A 21,175-nucleotide genomic window follows, 5' to 3' on the forward strand; every position below is an offset into this window, starting at 1 on the left:
TTAAAACAGCGTATCCTTACACCCAGCAACATTGAGGTGGTGCACATTCCAGAGAGTGAGAGAGAGAGCCTTCTGCCGGATGCACAAATGTAGTGGCATAAATTTGAATACTTACACCCCCTCCCAAAAATGGCAACCACTGGAGCTCATAATTGTTGCAATAACGATGATTACTGGTTGGTTCCCGAACGGAACAGACCTTGGCAGGAAGTTAAAGGGATAGTAAATGAGTTCAATGTTCCGTTAAAACAATATGCATTCACCGCATAAACGACCTGCTCTTTATAAAAGTGTTGTACCTATTCGCTAGCAAGCCATAATTTTTTGATACATTCCTTGAAGCATATTTAAATGACTCTTTATTTTAATTTTATTCGTCTGCCGTCAGTCAACAGTCCATTTCATTTTTCTTTTTTCATCCGTCCCGAAAAGGATATGTGGCACAAGGCAAATAATTGAGCAAATCAAATACAAATTGCACTGTGCACCCATTACGCGCCAATGACGGCCGGTGATGATGGACTTTTGGGGAAAAATCCCCATTTTAAAATGGGTTAATTAAAAATTAATTCAATTGGGTGAGACAATTGTAATCTTGTGCTGGGGTAGCCAGGTGAATTGTATCTGTGGGCACTGTAAATTGAACAATTTAATAGTGAAAGCATGCAGAATGTTAATGTTAAATTTTTTTCGATGATTTGAATACCGTATAATGGGGGGGGATTTGGAAAAGGCTGGTTCACCAGCTGATTTTATCAGGCTCGCGTGAAGTTGTTGGTCCGACACTTTTTACGGACATTCTAGTTATGGATAGTTATTGCACCCTCTACGCCTATAGCTATCTAACTACGGGTTACAATCAATCTAAGAAAGGCAGCTATGGCAGGCCAAGTCCTCTGGAGGCTATAAACTCAAAAGAGGATTTTTTTTAATTATGTGGTGTATAATAACTTAATAGAATTTCCTGTTTAGGGCGGCCCGGTGGTAGATGCGACAGAGGCGTCGGTCTTCACACGGCAGGACCGGTGTTCAAGTCTCATCCAGGCCGTTCCCCCATAATGAGGACTGACCATCCAACCATGCGGTATTAACAAGCCTTAGAGGTTGTGAGGCCAAAAAAGAAGAAGAAGAAGAATATCCTGTTTATTAATCTCTTTTTTTTATTCTCAAAAAAATATTGTTTTGCTTTGTTTTAAACTAGTCTGCTTGCTAAATAATTTCGTTTCAAATAAACTATTGTGATAAGCTTAATGAAAAACGATAATTTGTAAATTTCCTTTTTCCCTGGAATAGCAAAATACATAAAACAATTTTGTACACCCAATGTCAACGTTTTATTTCAAGTGTTCCTCATGGGATAAAGTATTGGCGCTATATTCACGCACAATACATTTCACGTACCAGCACAGTGGTATAAAGATGAATATTTTTTTATATATTACTTGTGACAATTTATGTACGTTTTGTGATCATTTTGGCGAGCTTTTTATATTTTTCATTTTTTTTTGTTAGTAAAACATCACAAACAGGCATCCAGTACAAAAAAAAATCCATACTTTCTTCCAAATTGTGTCTCCATGACCGTGTGCCGTCCCTTGGTGCGTACACGGAGAAACGTCAAGCCCCATTCAGTATTCCGGTATAAACAACAACAAAAACCACTAAACCGCACCACACAGAACGATGTCCAACTTACGCGATATTTCATCGAAAAAATCATCCCGCCCTACCATCAATGTGGCCATCCACCCCAGCTCAGGCACACCAGCCACCGGTTCGGGTGGTTCCGCGGACGGTGCCGACCACAAATCCATCTTCTTCAACGAAATTTCCCAAATAATGCGCGGCTACGGTGATTGTGAGAAACCGCTGCGGGAATCGGTCCTGCTGGTGGAAAAGATTGTGCTACAGCAGCTGCGCGGCATCATGCAGGAAGCGATCGATCACGCTATGTCACGGCCAAACTCACCCACCCTATCGAGACGTGATTTTGAGTACATTATGCGCAAGAATCAGATTCGTGTAGCACGGCTGCAAAAATACTTTCGCGATATGGCACTGATGAAAAAGCGTCTGAAGGATCTCTGCGGCGGGCGCTATCCGCACCTGAATCTCAGCGCCTGTTCCGAAACGTCGGACGATGATTCCGATCGGGAAGCGCCGGAAAAGTATGACGAGGAAAAGGTACGCCGCCTGTTCCGTGCGGACCGTATTTCACAGATCCTTACCGGTAAGCAGTACGACGATTATATTGCGGCTCGCCGGGCGTCTTTCATGCATCGGAACACGGAAGTGATGAAGAGCAAGATGCGGCTGTGGTTAAACATTCCGGAGGACGTAAATATAACGCCGAGCTGTCTGCTCACGTTGGCCTATCTGGCGCACGAAACGATCGCGGTGCTGGTGGACTTTTGCATTCTTACCCGGCTGAACAGTTCCAATCGAAGCGTTGATCCGTACAGCAGGGTTACTCCTTCCGGTGAGTATGGATCAAACATAACGCGAAACAGAGACATATCAAGCAATTGGTCTTTTTTGTACAGGCAAATCTTACAACATGCTTCACACCTGCCCGGAAGTTTATCAAGGCCGTGGGCTGGATGGCGTAAAGCCGATCACACCGCAAGAAATCACCGAAGCGATGCGTCGACATCGTCAGATGGCGATGCGAAGTTCGGGTCGCTATAGAAACGCGCTCAATTTTAAACCACCCTACCTAGCAATGTAAACATGCCACACTGAACACCTTTTTTATAACGAATTAAATTACAAATAAGTTTATTACTGTTTAAATAAAAAGACAAAGTTATTCCCCATCCAGCTCTATCACTTCTACCTCGGCCGGAGCAATGATAACTTCATCGGACATATCACTCGCCGGAGACGGTGGATCGTCACTATCGCTATCAAACGTAGCTTTGGCTCGTTTGCTTTTACCTGCCGACGAAGCAGTGGTGCCATTCGCTTTCGCAGCCGACGACAGCCGTTTTTGAGTTTTCCTGGCTGTGGTCATCGTATGGCCATTTGTCGAACTAGCGTCGGGTACAAGCGGAAACAGCTTACCGCAGCGGAATTTCAGTGAATCGCCCGTTACACGCACAGGCCCCCGCTTAATGTAGCTAAGCGTGGCGTACGGTGTGTAAACGAACGATTCCTTCAGGTAACCTTTCACGATCAGGTACGCCACAATCTGTTCCGCTATCGCACGATCGATCAGCGGCGCTGGATCGGTTAGCCGCAGGTTCATCGGTCCCTTGTGCATCCACGCATCGACTAGCTTAAGCCCGGTTACGTTCGCCTGCTCCAGCTCACACTTCGCTACAATCCGACCGAGCTGTTCGACGTACGGAGCGATTTCTTTCTGCGGGCGTACCAGATCAGCGTTCACGCACCGGTCGCACATCGCGTTACAGTTGTCCTCGCCCCAAACTTCCGAAAAGTACTGCGAAATGATCTTCCTTCGGCATCTAAAACGAGTGAGGAGTGTTGAGTGATTTTTATTCCCACGGCTGTAAAAAACCCACCCATCAATCCCGCCACTTACTCGCTGGTTGTGATGCAATATTCCACCATAGCGTACGCATTCTTCAACCCAGTATGCTCGGAAAAGGTCATCGTCGTGATGCGAAACATGTCCGTAAAGTGGTACAGCAGAATACAGTCCGCCCGTGCACCGTCCCTTCCCGCACGACCCGATTCCTGGTAAAAGTTTTCCATACTTTTGCTCAGCGTGTGATGTATCACGAACCGAACATTGCCCTTATTGATGCCCATACCGAACGCGACGGTCGCAACGACCACCTGCAACTCCTCGTTGTACCAGAGTCGATGTATTTTCGTCCTGTCGGCCGGATCCAGATTCGCGTGGTACGGGCCAGCTTTTAAACCGCGCGATAACAACGCCGTACTTATGTCCACTGCGTCCTTCATCGAGTATGTGTAAATAATCCCGGACTGGTTGCGAAACCGGGACAGTAGTAAATTCGTTATCAGATCGTACTGTTCCTGCTTACCGGTCGGTTTCGCTAGTACGTGATAGTAAAGATTCGGTCGGTTGAACGATGCCACAAACAGCAACGAGTCGGGAATGTTGAGCATCGTTTGCACGTCGCTGATGACTTTCGTGGTGGCGGTTGCCGTAACGCCAAGCAGAGGTGCCTTCGGAAACATTTCCTTCAGTACGTTGAGGAACTTATAGTCCGGCCGGAAGTCGTGGCCCCACTGCGAACAACAGTGTACTTCATCTGGGGGGGGAAACACGAAGGAAGGCAATACGTTACCAGGGGATACAGAGAGCAATTTTCCCGTCGCCATTAGACTTACCGATCGCAAACCGATCCAAGAAACCATTGTTGTAACACTTCTGCAGTGCCGTCATGAAGCGCTTGCTCTTGGACAATCGTTCCGGTGTAACGTACAGCAACTTTACGGTCGGTCCTTTCTTGTCGCTCAGTTCCCTATGTATCTGATCAATAACGTCCTTGTTGGTGGTGCTACAGACCAGCTTTGCTTTCACCTTTAACCGCTCCAACGACCACACCTGATCTTCCATGAGTGAAATTAGCGGTGAAATGACTACCGTCACACCATTGCTAAGCAAGGCCGGGAGCTGAAAGCACAAACTCTTGCCGGATCCGGTCGGCGCGAGAAACAGTACATCATTCCCAGCCATCAGTGCGTTTATCGTTTCCAGCTGCTTCGGTCGGAATTGTTTGGCGGAAAATACGGTCGCTAGCAACTGTCGTGCTTTGGAGGACCAGTCAAAATTTTCCCTGTTCCAATCCGTTCCCGTGTTTTGGATTAATTTTCGCTGCTTTCGCATATCCTTTATCTGGTCGAGCAGCTCGAGCAGGTGCACTTTTTGCGATTTTAACCGGGCAACCTTGTCTTCGATCACCTTCAGCTTGTCGGTAATGTGTTGCTCGTGCACACCCAACTCTTCGTCGCTTAAGGTGCTTAGTGTTTCATCCATTTTGCGTGTGTTTGTATTCTTAACTACACTGCTCTACTGCTAGTAACATTCACTTTAACATCACTTTAATACTATTTTGTCTAAAGTAATTAGTAGTCTTATTAAATACACTCATTTATTTGTTCGTCTAGGTACGTCCTCGGTCAACGCCACCATGCGTATTGTGAAGAGGCGGCAGTGTTTACTGTTATGACAGTTCAAATAAAGCGCGCCGGCACAAAGGACATGCTCACGGACAGACGTTAAAGAAAAATTAACAGTAAAAATACTTGTTGAGCATGTTTGTTTCATATCTATTTTATATAAAAATTTACATTTTTTCACGAGCGAAACCACTCAGTTTTTAAATCATCTTATAAAAAAATGAAAATTACAAAATTAGGCAACTTTTTTTCAAACGGTAAACGTCATTTCGAAATGCCAAACTGCATCAGCTGTCAAACGTTTCGTTTGCAAGAATGTAAACAACACATTTGCAGAAACAACAATAAGCTGACTAACCGAAAAGTATCCTAAACTAATGAGCTGTGCGGAAAGAATTTGTCGCCTTTGCTTGCAGGAAGAGGTAGAAAATGGCCACGGCTACCTGGTTCCGCTGGCGGACAATAGTGAGATAGTGAACATTATCCGCGCGACAACCTCCATCGATGTGCGTACGATCGGGCAGTGTGTCGGTGGCACGTAATTTCCTCATTTCCTCTGCATGCATGATTTTCTTTGCAGGTGATCGTGGACGACCGAGCACAGTATTACTTGTGCGGAGAGTGCAAAGAGCTACTGCTCAAGTGCTTCGACTTTCGCGAACGTTGCATCTTGAATGATGAAATTTTCCGACGGAAATTCTCCCCCAATGCTGCTGCTGCCGCAACGGAAGACGGGCCACTGTTCATGCCTGCGGAAGCGGTCGTGTTGGATGAGGAGAAAGAGGGGAAAAAGGAGGAAAGGGGCGATCATTCCGACGAGGAAGAACCGTTTATGCACGAGTTTTTGATCGAAACGATCGAAGAAAACAATGCAGATTGTGATTCGTACGAACCGTTGCAAGAGGAGATGCTGAAGGACGATTGCTCCGACAGTGAATCATCGACCAGGAAGAAGAGCGTGCGAAAGAAACGAGACCGAAAGAAAGCGGTCGAGGTCGATAAAGCCAACAACAAGCTGCCTTGCGCCCAGTGCGGTAAAATGATAGCACGGAACAATATCAATCAGCACCAGCTGACGCACGATCCGGACCGGCCGAAAGTGTTCTGCTCGTACTGTGGGAAAGCGTTTAAGGATCCGCGCCGGATGCAGATGCACATCAACAGTAACCACACGCTGGAGAAGAAGTATCCATGCGAAATCTGCGGGAAGGTTTATCTGCGGCCAACCTCACTGAAGGATCATAAGCTGGCGAAGCACAGTGACGATAAGCGGTACGAGTGTTCCGACTGTGGGATGGCATTTACCAGCTGGGCGCAACGGTGGCACCACTTCAAGAAGGAGCACACGACGGCCAAACCATTCGCCTGTACCTACTGTGATTGGGCGTTCAAGTTTAAGTAAGCTTAGCTGCACCGTACATTGGAGTTTATTTAATTTTTAAAACAACTTTTCCCTTCATTTCCCCATTCAGATGTGATCTCACGCTACACATCCGGAAGCATACCGGTGAAAAGCCCTTCAAGTGTGACATCTGTGGGAAGGCGTTCAACAAGAGCTACAACGTGGTGATACACAAGAAATCGCATCGCAATCTCGTACCGATGGAGCAGGGCATGGGACCGCCGGACGAAACACTCATACCGCAAACTGAGGTAAAATCAGACAATACTGTTTAAGAGTAAGTGTAGGTGCACACAATATTTATCTGAACGTATGTACGCTAAGTTATTCTTTTATCCAGAAACGAACACAACTTTCTAAGTTTAAATGAAATACAATTTTTTTTTCCTTCAAAACAACACTTACTGCACAGCAACGAAACGTGCAATAGCGAGAGAAATTACTTAAAAACAAATGCTGACTTGGTTGGTGGTGCCCGGTCACATTATAGCACAGGACGAACTTTCCGCTTCCGGTGTGTGAGAGCCTTCCCTCAGTTCTTTCGCTTTCGACGCTAGAAAGGTGGTTTCGTACTCCTTCTGCATGTGTTCCGGCAGTGGTTTGGACCAATCTTCCGGTGGGGACTTTCGCTTCGTCCACACGTTGTTGCTGTAATGGGCCCGCATCCGTTCTTCGCGCCGGCTTTGTTCGCTCTGTATTAGCTCCAGGGCACTTTTCGTATCCGTTGCATTCTTCTCGAACCGGACACAGTTATCGAAATCTCGCTTCCACTGATTGCAGTCGATCGATTCTCCGTGTATGAAGTACTGATGGAACCGGGCCTTGATGCTGGTGCAGTCGTCGTACTCTTCATTATATAAGTAACACGGTCGAATCTGGCGAGCCGGTAGAGAAGCACAGATGAAATGTAGATGGGAAAAGAAAACTCTTCCACAAAGGACTGCAAACTTACCGACCAAAGGTTCTTCAATACATGCTCTTCCTCGGGAGATTTTGGTTTAATGGTAGTGGCCGCTTCGTAGATTGAAGACATATTAAGTTTTGTTGTAATTTTGTAACCTGCGAAACAATTTAATGTTTACGTGCTTTGACAGCACGGGAGCAATCGAAGCGGGCTACATTCACTCACGCCAGCGCTCTGTTTATACAGTGAGTGAAATAAGAATAGTTCCAGCGCGTAGTTTAATTCACTATAATTTCGGAATTTACAAACTCGTCACATTTCATACAAAACATTAATGAAATATTGATTTCGCTCTTTTATTTTGATAACATTTAGAAAAATATACACACACGGCTATGGGCAACTTGAACCGGATCGAATGTTTTGTTTTACACTCCTGCGTGGAGATTCACATCATTCCTATGAGATTTCTTGTGTATTACTACGTTGTAGCTTTTGTTGAACCTTTTCCCGCATAAATCACAGGCAAACGGTTTTTCTCCAGTGTGCGTACGAACGTGCAGCGTAAAGTCGCTCCTATATTGGCAAAACGAAAAAAATACAAAATTATGTTGCATTATTATTTGAATTAGTTAGAGAATAATTTAAAAAAATCCACATACCTTAGCTTGAATGCTTTATCGCAGTACTGGCAGGCATATGGTTTCGCAACCGTGTGCGTCATAATGTAGTGGTACTTTTTCTTCGAGTGGTTGCTAAACTTTAACCCGCACACATCACACTCGTACCGCTTCACCTCCGAATGTTTTGCGTAAATGTGCTCCCGCAAGGAATTCTGCAGGAAGTACACTTTGTCACACTGATTGCACTCGTACTTTCTCTCGAACGTGTGGTGGCTATTTATGTGGACCTTCAGCAGGCCCGCATTCCGGTACTTTTTGCCACAGTGCATACAGAACAGCTGCGGAGGTTTCGGGTCGTGCGTTTCGACATGCTTGCGCATGTTGCTCCGTCGAATCATCTTGCCACACTGTACGCACGGTAGATAGCGGTTGGACGTTTCGAGATCACACTTTCGCTTCCGTTTGGGGTTTGTCTCATTTTCATTAGCCGGGTCGTTACCCGTCCCAGATTTAGTCTGTGATCTCGTTTGTCTGATGGTTTGTTTAACGGTTGGCGTCCCTTTTTTGTCCTTTGGCACCTCTTTCTTCTCACTGTCCTCCGTTAATGGGTTTTTTTGTTCAACTAGATGCTCCTTTTCGAGCAGCGGACGCTCTTCGTCGATTAAATTAGACCCTTGAGCATGATCCACTTCTATTAGTACCACCTTTACATCCTCGATATAGCTGCCATCTGTGCAAACCGTACCATCGAACTCCAATCGCTCGCGAAATATCATATCGTTCAGTTGACATTGTACACGAAACTCACTGTATCGTGTAACAGACTGGTGGCACTCTTCACACAGCACAATCGTTTCGATTAATGCTGGCAGGGGCTAAAAGGTTGGAGCAAAAACAAACGTAAAGTAAATTAGTTCCTACAACATCTTTTAGGGGCATGGTTTTCCGCAAACTTACCTCCAACGATGTTAAATTGAATATCGTGTCTAGTAGCGGATCGCCTTTCGTTAGCTTAATAAAAGTAACATCTTCTGCTACACACAACCGGCACAGGGCGTAATTCGCCATTTCTATACACAAAACACATGCGAATTCAGTAATAAAATTACACCAGCAAATGACGATGGAATGTGTTTTGTTTACGTATTCACAAGAAAGCAGTATTTGTTGTTGCGTTTCGTTCACGCACCCGGTTGACAATTTGGGATATAGAAAATGGGCTAACATGGACCACAATGCTGTTTGGTGTTTATGAAATCATTTATTTATTTTTTTTTTAAATTTAATTTTATTTTAATTTTTTCTTGAATTAGGGAGAATGATTCATCATTGGCAACATGAATCAATTATTACATCACAATTCCTCGAAAAAGTGAAAAACAATCAAAACAAAATAACAACGTTTTTAGCGCGCGCTTTTCTAATGACAGTTGTAACAAAATGTAAACAAAGCTGGATGAAAGTAGACCCACTCAAACGTGCCTCATTAGCTGTGCAATTTCGGTTGTTTTTATGCATTTTATCGCATTTTACCGTACAGAAAGATTCATCCGTTTAGTGCTAAGTGCCATTAGCCCGTTTCCGAAATGATACAGAACGAAAACAACCGTGCCCAGATGGTGAAGATGCGGATGGTGCGCGAGTTCAACATAAAGGTGATCGACAAGTGGTTGTCCGAATGTGTGTCCTTCTGTCTGTCGGACAATCCGAAAATTTCCAACGAAGGCCTTTTCCAGTTCGCGTTCAGCCAGTGGCTGCTGGCGGATTTGAACGAGATTGGCATCGCGGTGCTACCGGCCGGGATGGATTTGAAGGTGGAGCACCACACGATGAATGGCTCGTTTCCGGTACAGATGCAGTATCTGATCGATATCTGTTAGTGAACGTTGTAGTATTACGCTGTACCATTCAAAGCTAAAACAGCTGATGATGTTTTTTTTTTTTCAGCGGAACCGGCCTACGATCAGTGGAGAGATTTGTACGACAAAAAGCTGGACGAGGCAGACGATGAGGTGCAAAGGAGAAAAAATCAAGCACCGAACGTAAAAAAGTATGATCCGACACGAATACCCTGGTATCGTTTGTTTTGCCTTAACGTTTTTTCCCCACACATGCTTTTAGACGAAGAATGTTAAAACTCGAACTGACGGATGGCAAGCAAACGGTCATAGCGATGGAACACAGCGCAATCAGTTGTCTCAACACGAAGCTAGCACCCGGCGTGAAACTGCTCCTAACCGGACCGATGCGCTGCATCAACAAAGTGATCTTCCTCGAGGCACGAAACGTCCGTGTGCTCGGCGGAGAGGTCGATGTGCTGCTGATAACAAATGCGTACGAAAATGTGCTGCTGCGCGCGCTAAACAAACCCGCTAACCCCAATCCGAAGTTGGATTACGCAGAGGCGGAAGTATCGGATGGAAAGCACCGTCCAAATCACAGCACAATCCAATCGATTCCGATGGGACGAAATGGACCACCGGCGGCTCCTGCTTCGGCGCGCAAGGGAAGCCAACGGAAATCACCCACCGTGGTAGAGGACGATGTGGATGATGATTCGCTGCTGATGGGGATCGATTTGGATGTGATCGAGGCGACGCAACCAAAGCCCGATCAGGTACCAACCGTTAGCACGCTGATGGACGATGACGATATGGATGATCTTGTGCAGCTGGTGGACGTTCGTAGTGAACCGGAAATTATGCACCACCAGGTATCGTCCACCAAACACTCACAATCATCACCGGGTGGAACGGTACCGTCACGTGCAAAGCCAACGTTTGATGATGGACTGTTTGAGGATGACATCGATATGATGAACGATCTGGAGGATGAAATTCGAAATGAGCTACAAATGTTTGAACCGCCGTGTCCACCACCGGACGAGCAACGGGAAGAAATGGATCCTCCAAAGGCGAAGAAAGCTAGACCATCGGATGAGTATCGAGCAGAGCAGACGATAGCTGAAGCACCCAAAACACCCTCACTAATGTCCCGGTTACCGACCGCGCCCGCACGTAATGAGCACAGATCCACCGACAGAAAGGAAGCACCTGAACCACAACCTTCTACAAGCAAAGCGTTCCACCAATTCAACACATCCGACCTGTTCGAGGATAGCATGGAGTGTGCGGACGCTGTAGGTTTCGCTAATGAGTCGAGCGCGTTTAAAATACTCTCGCCCAACTACAAGCATCGCATCGACGGTACAAGCTTGGTTACAGTCGAGCAAATTATGGCCCTACCGGAAGCGTACCGGTCCGATGCCAGTTTCGTCGTTTACTGCGAAGTGGAGGGAGTCATCGAACAGCCCCGCATACGGAAAGAAAAATGGCACCTCAGCATCGAGCTAACGGACCATTCGAACGTGTTTCTGCCGGTACGGTTGCACGATAGCGTGATCAGCAGCATGGTACGGCACGACGCCGGCGAGTTGATGCGGATGCGCAAAACCGATCGGGAAGGTGTGATGCAGCTGCTCGAAACGATTTTGAGCGATTTTAAGGAACTGCTGCAGGACATCAAATGCTTCTGGCGGATAGTTTACCAGCCGGATGATCAATCCGTTTCGCAGGGACCGCCGGTGGTGGTGGAAACGTACGAGATGAATGATGAGCGGGGAGCAATACTGTTGGATAAGATTATCCAGGAAAACTGTAGCCAGTTAAGGAAAATGTTGTAGAACGATGGAAAGTGGTAAAGAAAAGCATACGCACACACAAAAACACACACACACATTCCCGAAAATGAACAAACTCTAACGCGTCTGTCGGTTTCGTTTTTTTGTTATATTTATTATAAATTGTAAAGTGCTTTTAAATATTTTGGGGCCGTTCTGCTTTGCTGGAAGTCTGCGGGAAGAATAGTTGAGAAGAAGCAGTGACTCTGCCGCATCCGTTCTTGGAATTCGCGCGTGAAGGACGCAGGACACAAGACCGACTATCCAGCTACGGGTAAATCTGCTGAATGAAGCTAGAAATGGCTCTCAGACGTATTAGAAAGATGAACAGATCAGATGTTGGGCGAAAATCACCAAGAGAACCCAGAGCGACAGGGAGACGATGGGCTTGATTGTCTTCTCTTCAGCCTAGCTATAGGGAGAACCATTGTCCGACACTCACCACAACCTTCTTTGGCACTCCAAAGATCTCAGCCTAGCTTCCACGATATGATTTACATGTAGGTTTGGATAATCGAGTCTCTTGTGTACGAGGACAATCCCGGGTGTCTTAACGAAACGGTCAAATCCACCACTAAGTACACATGGCCCGTAACGCAGAGAAAAGATGGAAAACTACATACCTCACTCAGGATCGCCATACATCGGATCCCAAGGATTGGTCCCGTTGCGAAAGAGGTAAGCATTGTTATCCCTTCCTTTTTGGATCGTTTTATTAATTTTGTACAATTAAGACACGACGTAACATTGTTCCTTTCGCACATACAACATACAACATACATACGCAAATTATCACATTCGTAAAATGGAAAGCTCAGGCGGACGGTAGTCGGGCGTTCCTGATGCGCTTGATCCTGTTGCCCTGACTCGGTCACACATTGTCGCAGTCATACCGCGTTATATTAAAAGTATGGTTGTTATCCATGTTTGTTATGTTAAAAAGTAATATACAAACACAAAGAAACACTTCGTCGACACTCTCTCTCTCTCTCTCTCTCTCTCTAGATACAATCTGTGGAAGTGCGAGCCGATGTGTGAGTCCGTGCGAGCCATTGAGCTTAAGGATCTATTCTCCCGCTGGTAATGGTCCGCTTAGCTTTGGCTGCGGTTAAAGATGACCAGCTTCAGCTGCTCGTAGCTAATCCACATCACCACGTTCCACGACACGAGCCGGGCGAACGATGGCACGAAGCCTTTGTAGAATGCGGCCATACCTTCCTTCGCACCCATCCGGATGGCACAATCGATCGCTCCGCGGTACTGGCCGCGCGGTGAGTTCATGTAGCGCGTCTTCACCACATCCACCGGTGAGGCAACGATCGTGGCGGCCAGTCCCGCAACAACCGCGGCCGAAAAGTGACACCGGATGTCGTTGGGCATGTGGGCGTACAGCAGCAGGCAGTCCTTCACCACGTCGTAGCACACGATTTCCGCCACGTTGACGATCGCATTACGACCCACGTTGGGCATAGCACCGCGCCACAGCCCCCGGACACCTTCCTCGCGGTGTATCGTCCGGTACGCTTCTAGCGTGGAAGCGTACCGACGGCCGGTGGATGAGCGTGTGGCCGCCTGAAACCGCACCTTCACTACGTCCGTCGGTTGCGCGATCATGACGGCAGCACCGCCCGTCGTGAGACCGGCTAGGATGCGTGTTCCAATCTGAAGACCAGCTTCGTTTTCTAACGATCGAAGAGATAGGGGAGTGCATTGGTTAGAAAGATCGCGCACGCGCTAGTCGAACCTTCGAAGGTGCTACCTTTGAGCAGGGAACCGTAGAACGTTTTCACCGTATCGTACAACCCGAGGCGGATGGAGCAGAAGCACAGCTGACGCTGCAAGCCAGCCGACAGCCCATTGTACAGCGTCCGGAAGCCTTCCTGCCGGGTGATGGTGGTGATCGTACCCACCAGGCCACGGTACTGTACGTGCTGTGTCGCCGGGACGGGTATCGGGTTCAGCTTAAGGGAGGCCGATGTGTTCAGTGCTGGAGCCATGGCGACCGTTCTAACGGGCTGTTCGCCTTGAATCTAAAATTGTCGATTAAAAACAGCAGAAGGAAACAGATGTAATGGTTGCATTCTAGTAGGCACGCATGCACTATCGGAAGGCATTACTGAGGTCCATTGCTGGACCGTTGGGAAATCAATTCAAAATGCACTGATGTGAGAATGTGACACTGATGGTCAAATGGAACAATTGTTAAAAATTAGCCCTTTTTATTACGAGCAACCGGTAAACAGATCATCCAGCAGGTTATCACCACCACAACACATGATCGTTATGATGGATTTCAACCCTTGGCATTCGTCTGTTTCATGTGGACACATGTTCAATTGAGCAATTTGCTTGGAAATAAGTTATTATTGGAGACCATTCACCGTCAAATTGAACCAGTTTGTTATTGTTGAGTCACATTAGGAATAGTTTTTGCAGATGACTTTTTGAAAATCAACCGTCCGTTTAAAAACAACACTAACCACAGCTCAAAAAAGACTGGAAATGAAAGGTAGCACGTGTTCAAGCTCATTGCTTAGGTAGGAACCTCACATAAGAGCTCCTTATATGAGCTAGCTTCTATGTGGCACAGAGTGTGAGCGCGCTTGATCACATCAGTGCTCTTCAAAGAGTTGGCTGCTGCAAATTTATAAGTCTTAATCAGCTTAGGTTCCTTGGACCAATTTATCTATAGCTGGATAAGCGGTCCAGCGTACGGAAGAACGGTCTGCATGAGATTTCAACACGAGCCTATCTGGTTAACATCTTGCGCCACTACTTCAATTCCTATGCTCGACTGATAATAAAGGAATAAATTAAACAACACTTCAAAATTTGAAGAAGCAATACCTTCATCGAGTCAAGGAAATTGGATGAAATAATGTCTAACTCCAACATAAATCCATTACACCCAAGGTACCTCGTTCTGTGAAACGATCAAGATATTTCTTTGGATATTTTTTATTAGCCAATTTGAAAAGAGAATATTAGACAACAATTACACTACAATCTCCCTAAAGAATGATTCCCTGCTAATCTTGGGGTTGATTCTTCAACGGTATTGATAAACACGTAATGGCGATTCTTGCAGCACTCCGTACTGGGTACGCGCTTGGGTATCAAAGTTGTTGAACGATCGCGCTCAAGACGGGTTTGAGTGCAAAGGGCTAAACGCAGTCCGGTGTATTGAACGCAAAAGAGATGCGTTACCTTGAACTAGAGTGATGATCTCACATCGCTAGCTTTCTCTTCAGATACTAGCTAAAGGGTTTAAAGGGGGCAAGCTACTTCACAAAGGCAAGATCACCCTTTGCTAGTCAGCGTATCATCTTCTATTCTTCAAATTTTGTATTCAAACCCAAAACCCTTTCCCGAAAAGAAACCCCCCCCCCCCCGTCCCCCGTAACTTGTCCCTTTCGGTTCAAGTTGCATAACCCGTTAAAGAGCTAGTGTTACCGCTCGGCTAGGTTAAGGACAATCGCGTCAGTATCCGCGTAGTTCAAAGTCCTACGACCACGGTGGTGCCCTACTTCCTACTGATGCTGCGTGACAGCGAGTAGACGCACCGAGAGCGACACAAGACCGATGGGGGTAGTGTGTTTGTGTGGTGAACTTTGTACCGGCGTAACCGACCACCGAGACACCGGTTTCCACGGCGCAGACCATCGGCCGAGGGTGCACTTGCTTGTTTGGATGGCGTGTGCTCGTTGAACCGCAAAAGCCGCCAACGGCGGTGGAGTAGCTGCATGGGTATGAGTGAGGAACAGGGGGGGGGGGGGGGGAGGAAAGGGTTTACTCGATCGAACGCATTCATCCGCAACGATGGCGTCGTCTTTGGGAAGCCATCGCTCACTCGCACTCGCGAGTTACTTACAGGTCGATTCCGTGGGAAGGAGCGCGAAATAGGAAGCGACCTCGCGTAACCGTTCTTCTGTACCTCTTGGGCAGTCTGATGCTCAAGGATGATCTTCACCTACCTGTAGTCGCACTTTGGCCGTGTCCAGCGGGAAGGTTATGAAGTCGGCAAAGCAGGCAGCCGATCCGGCGGTAAGCAGCTTGACCGGCACCGAAGCCGTCAGCTCCGTCGTCTTCTCTGATGTGCGTCGTTGAAAGCTCATTTTGGCGTCGTGTGTGTGTGTTTTTATGTTTTTTAAGCCGTCTATCGTGGTGTTTACTCTTAGCAGAATATGCCCTAGAAAGAGATCGAGGGATGGGACAAAAATAGATACACGCATAATTAGTCCGCGCACGATTAGTTTGGCCCGATGTTTGCTGGACCGATTATCGTAACTGACCATCGTCATTGTGGTCGCAAGGGAGACAGATGCGTGAAATCGTTCCTCAACCAACGCAATACAGTTAGCAGCGGGTTTGAATCAACGGAAAACAAAAATAGCCTTGACAACAGTCGCGTATAAGGAGCCGGCGTCAAGGCGCAGCTGGTTGAGCGCGTGCCCGAGAGAAGGGGGCACGTTAAACCCGACACCTCGGACATACTACAAAACGCCTTGTCCGCCGCCATCGCCAATTAATGCGCGTCCATTCGTTCGCATCGGTCAGCTGATAAAAAAAAGCACACACAGAACCGGCACCACCGTCTCTTGGCTTTTGTTGCCTGGCGGGGGCTCGTCCAACAACAAAGTCTACTACCGGCCAATCGAATGCCTTAGCGCCTGATGATTGTCACATCTCGTCACACACGAATAAAGCCATTGTAGAGGCGGGAAACACAATTAGACAGGCAGATAGATCCCCGATAGAGAGCTTATCTTACGGTACGGTAGTAAATTCTCTTGCTACACTTGAAATCGATTGTAGAGCAACAGCTCAACCATCTTACCACGGATCCAGTTTAGCGATTAAACGTAACCGGATGTTTTAGAAAGGGTCACACAAGTTTTTCTAGCTAGTCTAGTTTGAGCCTTCTTCACACCAACGACCACTACCGAGCGTCCTTGATCGGTTTCACTATGGAGGACGTGTCTTCTGTGCGGCTGCTCATCTTGTTCGTAGTACCACCTATCCTGCTGCTCGAAACTTTACACCGACCAACAGACGTTTATGATCGTCGATCAGCGACTTTGGCCCTTGCGGACAATCTGGCAGATAGCGGGAAGGCTATCAATGTATAATATTAATTGCCCTACCGGATAATAGACAAAAATATCGTTACACATATAAAAAAGACTCTAGAAACGCACACTTTCACAGAGAGAAGCAGCGTCTGCCAATGTCCTCGGAACTTCGGGCTTGAACCTCTTGAGCGCCTTTCTAAAAGACACGTTTAAACTGCAACTTTAACCACTTATGAAACACACGCTTTGAGCGCTTCCCACACACTAAACTTACACAACGGATGTCCTCCGGGGGCTGAGCGGAACTGATGAACTGAGGTGTGCCAACAATTTAAACTACACACAGACACTTCTTTTTTTTTCTTTAACCGAAATTTTGTTTCTTTACAATAGTGTTAAAACGGCGATCGTTTGTTTTAAAAGATCATTTAAAAGACGATCACTTCACTTGGCCTGCTCCGTTTGCGCACACAGACACTCGCCGTCTAAGTAGACGCGTTCACCTTAGTAATTGTCAAACTGCCCTCAAACATCAACGCAACACACCGGAAGGAGACACTGGGTATACTACTACTACTACCACCACTACTGATCACAACCCTGCGCATAGTTCGTGCTTGCTGGAACGGTCAAACTGATACAGTAAGGTTGGACCGCGTAACGGTGTCATATAAATAGGCTCGAGAGTGCTCGGCCAAGCCACGAAGCACGCCATCGGCGGAAAACGCAACCTGCCGCTATGCCTTTCCGCTTGCGTCTACTGTGGCCATCCGTGTGTATGTGGAGGGGTTTGCGGGCGAACTCGGAAGCGCGTACTTCGGTCCTCGCGGTTCGGCTCGGATTCGTTTGTTGGCCTCTTTTGTCGGTGGGTGTGAGAGATGGTAACGAAGGTGGTCGGTCGCGGTGGGGATGTAGCGTGTGCAGTACACAGATCAGTAGGACGCGTGTCATCTGTTGGTCATGTCTGTTGCTATCGTCCAGTGTGTGTGAATGGATCGATAAGCGAAAGGGGCGATGAGATGCTGAAGGGCGAGTACCATCTCCAATAGCATTGTACAGTGAAGTCATTGCGTGATAGTTCCGCTATATCCGATTGGACACTATCCTGATATCATAACATCCAGGTGATGCTGGTGGTTGCTAGATGCAGGTTATCAATCATGTTTGATTAATGATTCATCCTCTTATTGACACCGTCCACTTGGCAACCGATTTACACATTTCGGCACAGTTTACATCACAGCACACTGCGATGCATGCTAATAAACGTGTTTATGCCGACCAACCAACCAACCCCGGTCAAAGGCAACTTCGACCCTCTCACTAACTGATTGATCAAATATTATTCGCGATCGTTATGAGCTGGTCCAGAGACCTGCCGAGGATCGTCCGATACGTTGCCGAAAAACATGGCGCCGCCGCCATCTCGCTAAACTAACGCCACGGATAACTACATATTTCGCACAAAGCTTTAATGCGAAATTAGTGCCACGGAAGTTGACTTTGATGCGTGACGACGTACCTTTGCATAAGGAAAGCGCAATTAACATCTACTCCACAAGGGTAAGCAATGTTATCTTGTCACATTGTTGTGTGAACGTATCTGCTTCCCGCACGAAAAATCGTTAAATTGATCGTAAACCAAACAATGCGTGGCCAAAAAATAATAATAAGAAGCCGCATTTAATCTTTCGCACAAACACAATTCAAATCTCAAACGGTCATCAGCGCAAAGTGTCTTCGCAATCACAACAACCGCTCCGATAACTTGCTTTGTATGCTCCTCCAGTCCATGGTGGTGGCGCGGTCTGACCCCAAAATCGTGGACCATTAAAGCGGGTGCCTCCTTCCATTCTCGATTACGATGTTGCGCTGCGATGTAGAGGCCCTTATCACGGAGGCAGGCCGTCGTACTGGCAGAGTATGTTTGAGGTGCCGGGGTGTTGTTGTGCCCCAAGAAAAAGGTGTGTCCCCCACACGAGCCAATGGACCAATCGCGCTTGTTTTGATACACCAAATTTTCGGCCCGAGCTGGGGAAACATATTGGACTAGGCAACAAGATGCACCCAGCTTCCGCCCGGTCAGCCGGTGAAGCATATTTTGACTTTGAAAGCAATCACGCCACGCCAGACATGACCGTTGGTGATACGCGAGACATTGTGGGGGTGCGTGATCATCAAAATCAATGGTTTTTGGGGCCGGTGGTTTGCGAGCTGGTGTCATCGAATGATCGAACGATCGGTGGAGGGGGGGGGGGGAGAGGGGAGGTCAGGGGGGGGTATCGCTTCGGAGGTGTGTGTGTTAAATTTTTTGCCAAGGTCAAATTTATTGCTGAACCGAAGCGGCACTGGCCGCTGAACCATCATTAAACTTTGGGGGGGTGTGTTTGTGTGCTTTTCTTTATTGCTATATCAGTTCAGGCAGGCGAGTTGTTTGTTGTGGGTACCATAAAGAGAGTGAGGGAATTAGTGATGACGTCGATCGGGTGTACTCCTCGCATTGAGCGTCCGCTCTTCAGGTGGTCGTTTGCGTAAGGGATGATTTGGCAAGAATAGGCAGACGTAGCTCTGTTTACATGGGTGTAGGATGGTCAGCAAAAACTACCAATCACTAGAAATTCGGAAAGATGCTTCATCATTACAACCTGCCTGCCGATAGTGGAAGATGTTTAGGGTCTGGGTATTTCCTGGATGAACGGGATGCAAACCATCGATGCACATTCTCATCATTTACCATTCAGAGATCCTCTCGCGATGAGCTCAATATTTTGAAGAATTTTTAACCGATTGGTGTACCTGTGTCCCAGATATGGGAAGAGAGATACGCTGAAGGGGCAATATCGATCGCAACCCATATTAGAGAACGAGAGATATTCGGAAAGTCCCCTGTTTAGATATTCGTCATATAGCAGATTTGGAGAAAATGGCGTAACAGGTTTCTACCATCTTTTTACACATTTTAAAGCTGCTTGAAATAGCAGAACTCTGATCCAACTGCACGACATAGTGAGGTCTTTTAGGATCCTCTTCTAGACCACCTGTTAGTTGAAAGTGGATGGAAGTGGTGAAAGTAGAGAGAGATTTATTTATTTATTTATTTATTTACATCATTTGTCTGCCGCAAGGGTTATACAAATTTACTTAATAACTAAGGAATATAAGGAAAGAAACAGTAGGAAGTCAACAAAGTACACGAAACAAGGGAGGCGCAAGGACGAGGACTCACGTAGATGAGAACGAAACACAGGATACAGGGACATTGTAGTCGAACAGATGATACGAATTGTTGAAGTCCGAGAGCGCTCTAAGAAGAGGTTCATTTGAACCGTAACGCGTATGGCGGGATGGGATATAAAAAGGCGGTCTGTCACGTAGATAGCGGGATGAATAGAAGGGATGGAACATCTAGGCCATGGGAGAGGAGGCTGGCAATGAAGCAAGACCGGAAGTGGGAATGTGGAGTTTCAATGGAGTCAAACCCAAGAAGCCGACAGCGAACAGGGTATGATGGGAAAGCCATTTGAAACCCACTAAGGAAGCGACGAATAGCTGCGCGGGTGAATCTTCGCTGCAACCTCTCCAGTCTGGCCACTGCGGTCGTGCCTGGGGGAGACCAAACAACGGCGGCATAGTCCAGAGTGGATCGAACCCAGCAACAATACAAGGTCCTTAGGCAGAGGGGGTCTCTGAGTTCGGAGGAAAGTCTGACAATCAGTCCCAAGGATTTGTTGACCGTTGGGAGGGAGAGGGGAGTACACACAAACAACAAAAACAGGAGTGGCAATGACAAACTGGTTTGTCTGACTTACTTACTTATCAGGCACTACAACCGTTTTGCGGTCTTGGCCTGCTGCAACAATCCTCGATACCGCGGACGCATCAACGCCATCACTCCATGTCAATTTGGGCCTACCACGCCTCCTCTGGCCTCGTGTGGACGGCCCAAAAGGATTTTACGGACTAGGTCGTCCGGTGTTATTCTCATGACTTGACCAGCCCACCGGAGCCTGGTGATTCTAATTCGCTGCATGATGGTGAGATCATCGTACAGCTCGTAGAGCTCGTCATTGAAGCCATTTTCCTTCCACTCATACATGTCCAAAATTCCTTCTGAGCAGCTTCCTCTCGACCATGTCCATAAATCCATGTCTCAGAGGCGTATGTGAGTACTGGGACTATGAATGTTCTATACAGTTTCAGCTTTGTCCGTCACGACAGGTATTTAGAGTGGAGAAGTTTTCTCAGGCTGTAGTATGACCGGTTGGCGCGTAACTCAACATCAATGTTGTTGTCGGTGCTGACATTTGACCCAAGATAGGTAAAGTTTTGGACGACTTCGTAGACGACTAGTATGCCCGCCTCCGCTTCAATCTTGCTAGA

At 47.0% G+C, this 21,175-nt stretch overlaps 7 protein-coding genes across 9 annotated transcripts; 3 read left to right on the forward strand and 4 right to left on the reverse strand.

Annotated features, from left to right (window-relative positions):
* The first annotated feature begins 1,618 nt into the window (after positions 1-1,618).
* On the forward strand, positions 1,619-2,820 carry LOC118505896. Its single transcript, XM_036042351.1, has 2 exons — positions 1,619-2,479; positions 2,544-2,820. Exons 1-2 carry the CDS (start codon positions 1,684-1,686, stop codon positions 2,726-2,728), a joined length of 981 nt encoding a protein of 326 aa, XP_035898244.1. The 5' UTR covers positions 1,619-1,683; the 3' UTR covers positions 2,729-2,820.
* LOC118505895 (ATP-dependent DNA helicase Q1-like) lies at positions 2,750-5,163 on the reverse strand. Its single transcript, XM_036042349.1, has 3 exons — positions 4,324-5,163; positions 3,545-4,244; positions 2,750-3,467 (listed from the first exon to the last, which is right to left on the reverse strand). The coding sequence occupies exons 1-3, from the start codon at positions 4,970-4,972 to the stop codon at positions 2,807-2,809; spliced, it is 2,010 nt and encodes a 669-aa protein (XP_035898242.1). The 5' UTR covers positions 4,973-5,163; the 3' UTR covers positions 2,750-2,806.
* Positions 5,164-5,394: 231 nt separating this feature from the next.
* Positions 5,395-6,917, forward strand: LOC118505900 (zinc finger protein 569-like). Its single transcript, XM_036042354.1, has 3 exons — positions 5,395-5,621; positions 5,696-6,513; positions 6,588-6,917. Exons 1-3 carry the CDS (start codon positions 5,493-5,495, stop codon positions 6,790-6,792), a joined length of 1,152 nt encoding a protein of 383 aa, XP_035898247.1. The 5' UTR covers positions 5,395-5,492; the 3' UTR covers positions 6,793-6,917.
* LOC118505902 (UPF0545 protein C22orf39 homolog) lies at positions 6,788-7,628 on the reverse strand. Its single transcript, XM_036042359.1, has 2 exons — positions 7,470-7,628; positions 6,788-7,392 (listed from the first exon to the last, which is right to left on the reverse strand). Exons 1-2 carry the CDS (start codon positions 7,548-7,550, stop codon positions 6,997-6,999), a joined length of 477 nt encoding a protein of 158 aa, XP_035898252.1. The 5' UTR covers positions 7,551-7,628; the 3' UTR covers positions 6,788-6,996.
* Positions 7,629-7,756: 128 nt separating this feature from the next.
* Positions 7,757-9,303, reverse strand: LOC118505898 (zinc finger protein 625-like). The gene is made up of 3 exons (XM_036042353.1): positions 9,002-9,303; positions 8,084-8,919; positions 7,757-7,997 (listed from the first exon to the last, which is right to left on the reverse strand). The coding sequence occupies exons 1-3, from the start codon at positions 9,269-9,271 to the stop codon at positions 7,850-7,852; spliced, it is 1,254 nt and encodes a 417-aa protein (XP_035898246.1). The 5' UTR covers positions 9,272-9,303; the 3' UTR covers positions 7,757-7,849.
* A 166-nt stretch (positions 9,304-9,469) lies between these two features.
* On the forward strand, positions 9,470-11,864 carry LOC118505897. Its single transcript, XM_036042352.1, has 3 exons — positions 9,470-9,919; positions 9,992-10,094; positions 10,166-11,864. The coding sequence occupies exons 1-3, from the start codon at positions 9,631-9,633 to the stop codon at positions 11,724-11,726; spliced, it is 1,953 nt and encodes a 650-aa protein (XP_035898245.1). The 5' UTR covers positions 9,470-9,630; the 3' UTR covers positions 11,727-11,864.
* Positions 11,865-12,339: 475 nt separating this feature from the next.
* LOC118505901 (mitochondrial uncoupling protein 2-like) lies at positions 12,340-17,594 on the reverse strand. 3 transcript variants are annotated; one of them, XM_036042355.1, is made up of 4 exons: positions 16,561-16,845; positions 15,698-15,912; positions 13,483-13,753; positions 12,340-13,405 (listed from the first exon to the last, which is right to left on the reverse strand). In XM_036042355.1, exons 2-4 carry the CDS (start codon positions 15,836-15,838, stop codon positions 12,816-12,818), a joined length of 1,002 nt encoding a protein of 333 aa, XP_035898248.1. In that variant the 5' UTR covers positions 15,839-15,912; positions 16,561-16,845; the 3' UTR covers positions 12,340-12,815. The 3 variants fall into 3 exon arrangements, with proteins under 3 accessions (XP_035898248.1, XP_035898249.1, XP_035898250.1); XM_036042356.1 differs by lacking the exon at positions 16,561-16,845 and adding an exon at positions 17,070-17,594 and having other exon boundaries at positions 12,403-13,405; XM_036042357.1 differs by lacking the exon at positions 16,561-16,845 and adding an exon at positions 16,016-16,299 and having other exon boundaries at positions 12,403-13,405.
* Positions 17,595-21,175: the final 3,581 nt, after the last annotated feature.

This window comes from Anopheles stephensi, chromosome 2 (assembly GCF_013141755.1).
Source record: "Anopheles stephensi strain Indian chromosome 2, UCI_ANSTEP_V1.0, whole genome shotgun sequence".
Taxonomy (NCBI): domain Eukaryota; kingdom Metazoa; phylum Arthropoda; class Insecta; order Diptera; family Culicidae; genus Anopheles; species Anopheles stephensi.

Excerpts from the sequence above, each read along its gene's own strand:
- LOC118505896 (XM_036042351.1), top strand. The coding sequence starts at position 1,684 with ATGTCCAACTTACGCGATATTTCATCGAAAAAATCATCCCGCCCTACC. Across the intron at positions 2,480-2,543 it reads CAGCAGGGTTACTCCTTCCG|GCAAATCTTACAACATGCTT; the intron begins GTGAGTATGGAT and ends TTTTTTGTACAG.
- LOC118505895 (XM_036042349.1), bottom strand. The coding sequence starts at position 4,972 with ATGGATGAAACACTAAGCACCTTAAGCGACGAAGAGTTGGGTGTGCAC. Across the intron at positions 4,245-4,323 it reads CTTGGATCGGTTTGCGATCG|ATGAAGTACACTGTTGTTCG; the intron begins GTAAGTCTAATG and ends TTCCCCCCCCAG. Across the intron at positions 3,468-3,544 it reads TATTGCATCACAACCAGCGA|ATGCCGAAGGAAGATCATTT; the intron begins GTAAGTGGCGGG and ends CACTCGTTTTAG.
- LOC118505900 (XM_036042354.1), top strand. The coding sequence starts at position 5,493 with ATGAGCTGTGCGGAAAGAATTTGTCGCCTTTGCTTGCAGGAAGAGGTA. Across the intron at positions 5,622-5,695 it reads GCGCGACAACCTCCATCGAT|GTGATCGTGGACGACCGAGC; the intron begins GTGCGTACGATC and ends TTTTCTTTGCAG. Across the intron at positions 6,514-6,587 it reads GATTGGGCGTTCAAGTTTAA|ATGTGATCTCACGCTACACA; the intron begins GTAAGCTTAGCT and ends TTCCCCATTCAG.
- LOC118505902 (XM_036042359.1), bottom strand. The coding sequence starts at position 7,550 with ATGTCTTCAATCTACGAAGCGGCCACTACCATTAAACCAAAATCTCCC. Across the intron at positions 7,393-7,469 it reads TATTGAAGAACCTTTGGTCG|ATTCGACCGTGTTACTTATA; the intron begins GTAAGTTTGCAG and ends CCGGCTCGCCAG.
- LOC118505898 (XM_036042353.1), bottom strand. The coding sequence starts at position 9,271 with ATGTTAGCCCATTTTCTATATCCCAAATTGTCAACCGGGTGCGTGAAC. Across the intron at positions 8,920-9,001 it reads TCAATTTAACATCGTTGGAG|CCCCTGCCAGCATTAATCGA; the intron begins GTAAGTTTGCGG and ends CCAACCTTTTAG. Across the intron at positions 7,998-8,083 it reads GATAAAGCATTCAAGCTAAG|GAGCGACTTTACGCTGCACG; the intron begins GTATGTGGATTT and ends TTGCCAATATAG.
- LOC118505897 (XM_036042352.1), top strand. The coding sequence starts at position 9,631 with ATGATACAGAACGAAAACAACCGTGCCCAGATGGTGAAGATGCGGATG. Across the intron at positions 9,920-9,991 it reads GCAGTATCTGATCGATATCT|CGGAACCGGCCTACGATCAG; the intron begins GTTAGTGAACGT and ends TTTTTTTTTCAG. Across the intron at positions 10,095-10,165 it reads CAAGCACCGAACGTAAAAAA|ACGAAGAATGTTAAAACTCG; the intron begins GTATGATCCGAC and ends ACATGCTTTTAG.
- LOC118505901 (XM_036042355.1), bottom strand. The coding sequence starts at position 15,838 with ATGAGCTTTCAACGACGCACATCAGAGAAGACGACGGAGCTGACGGCT. Across the intron at positions 13,754-15,697 it reads CGGCCAAAGTGCGACTACAG|ATTCAAGGCGAACAGCCCGT; the intron begins GTAGGTGAAGAT and ends CGACAATTTTAG. Across the intron at positions 13,406-13,482 it reads CTACGGTTCCCTGCTCAAAG|AAAACGAAGCTGGTCTTCAG; the intron begins GTAGCACCTTCG and ends TTCGATCGTTAG.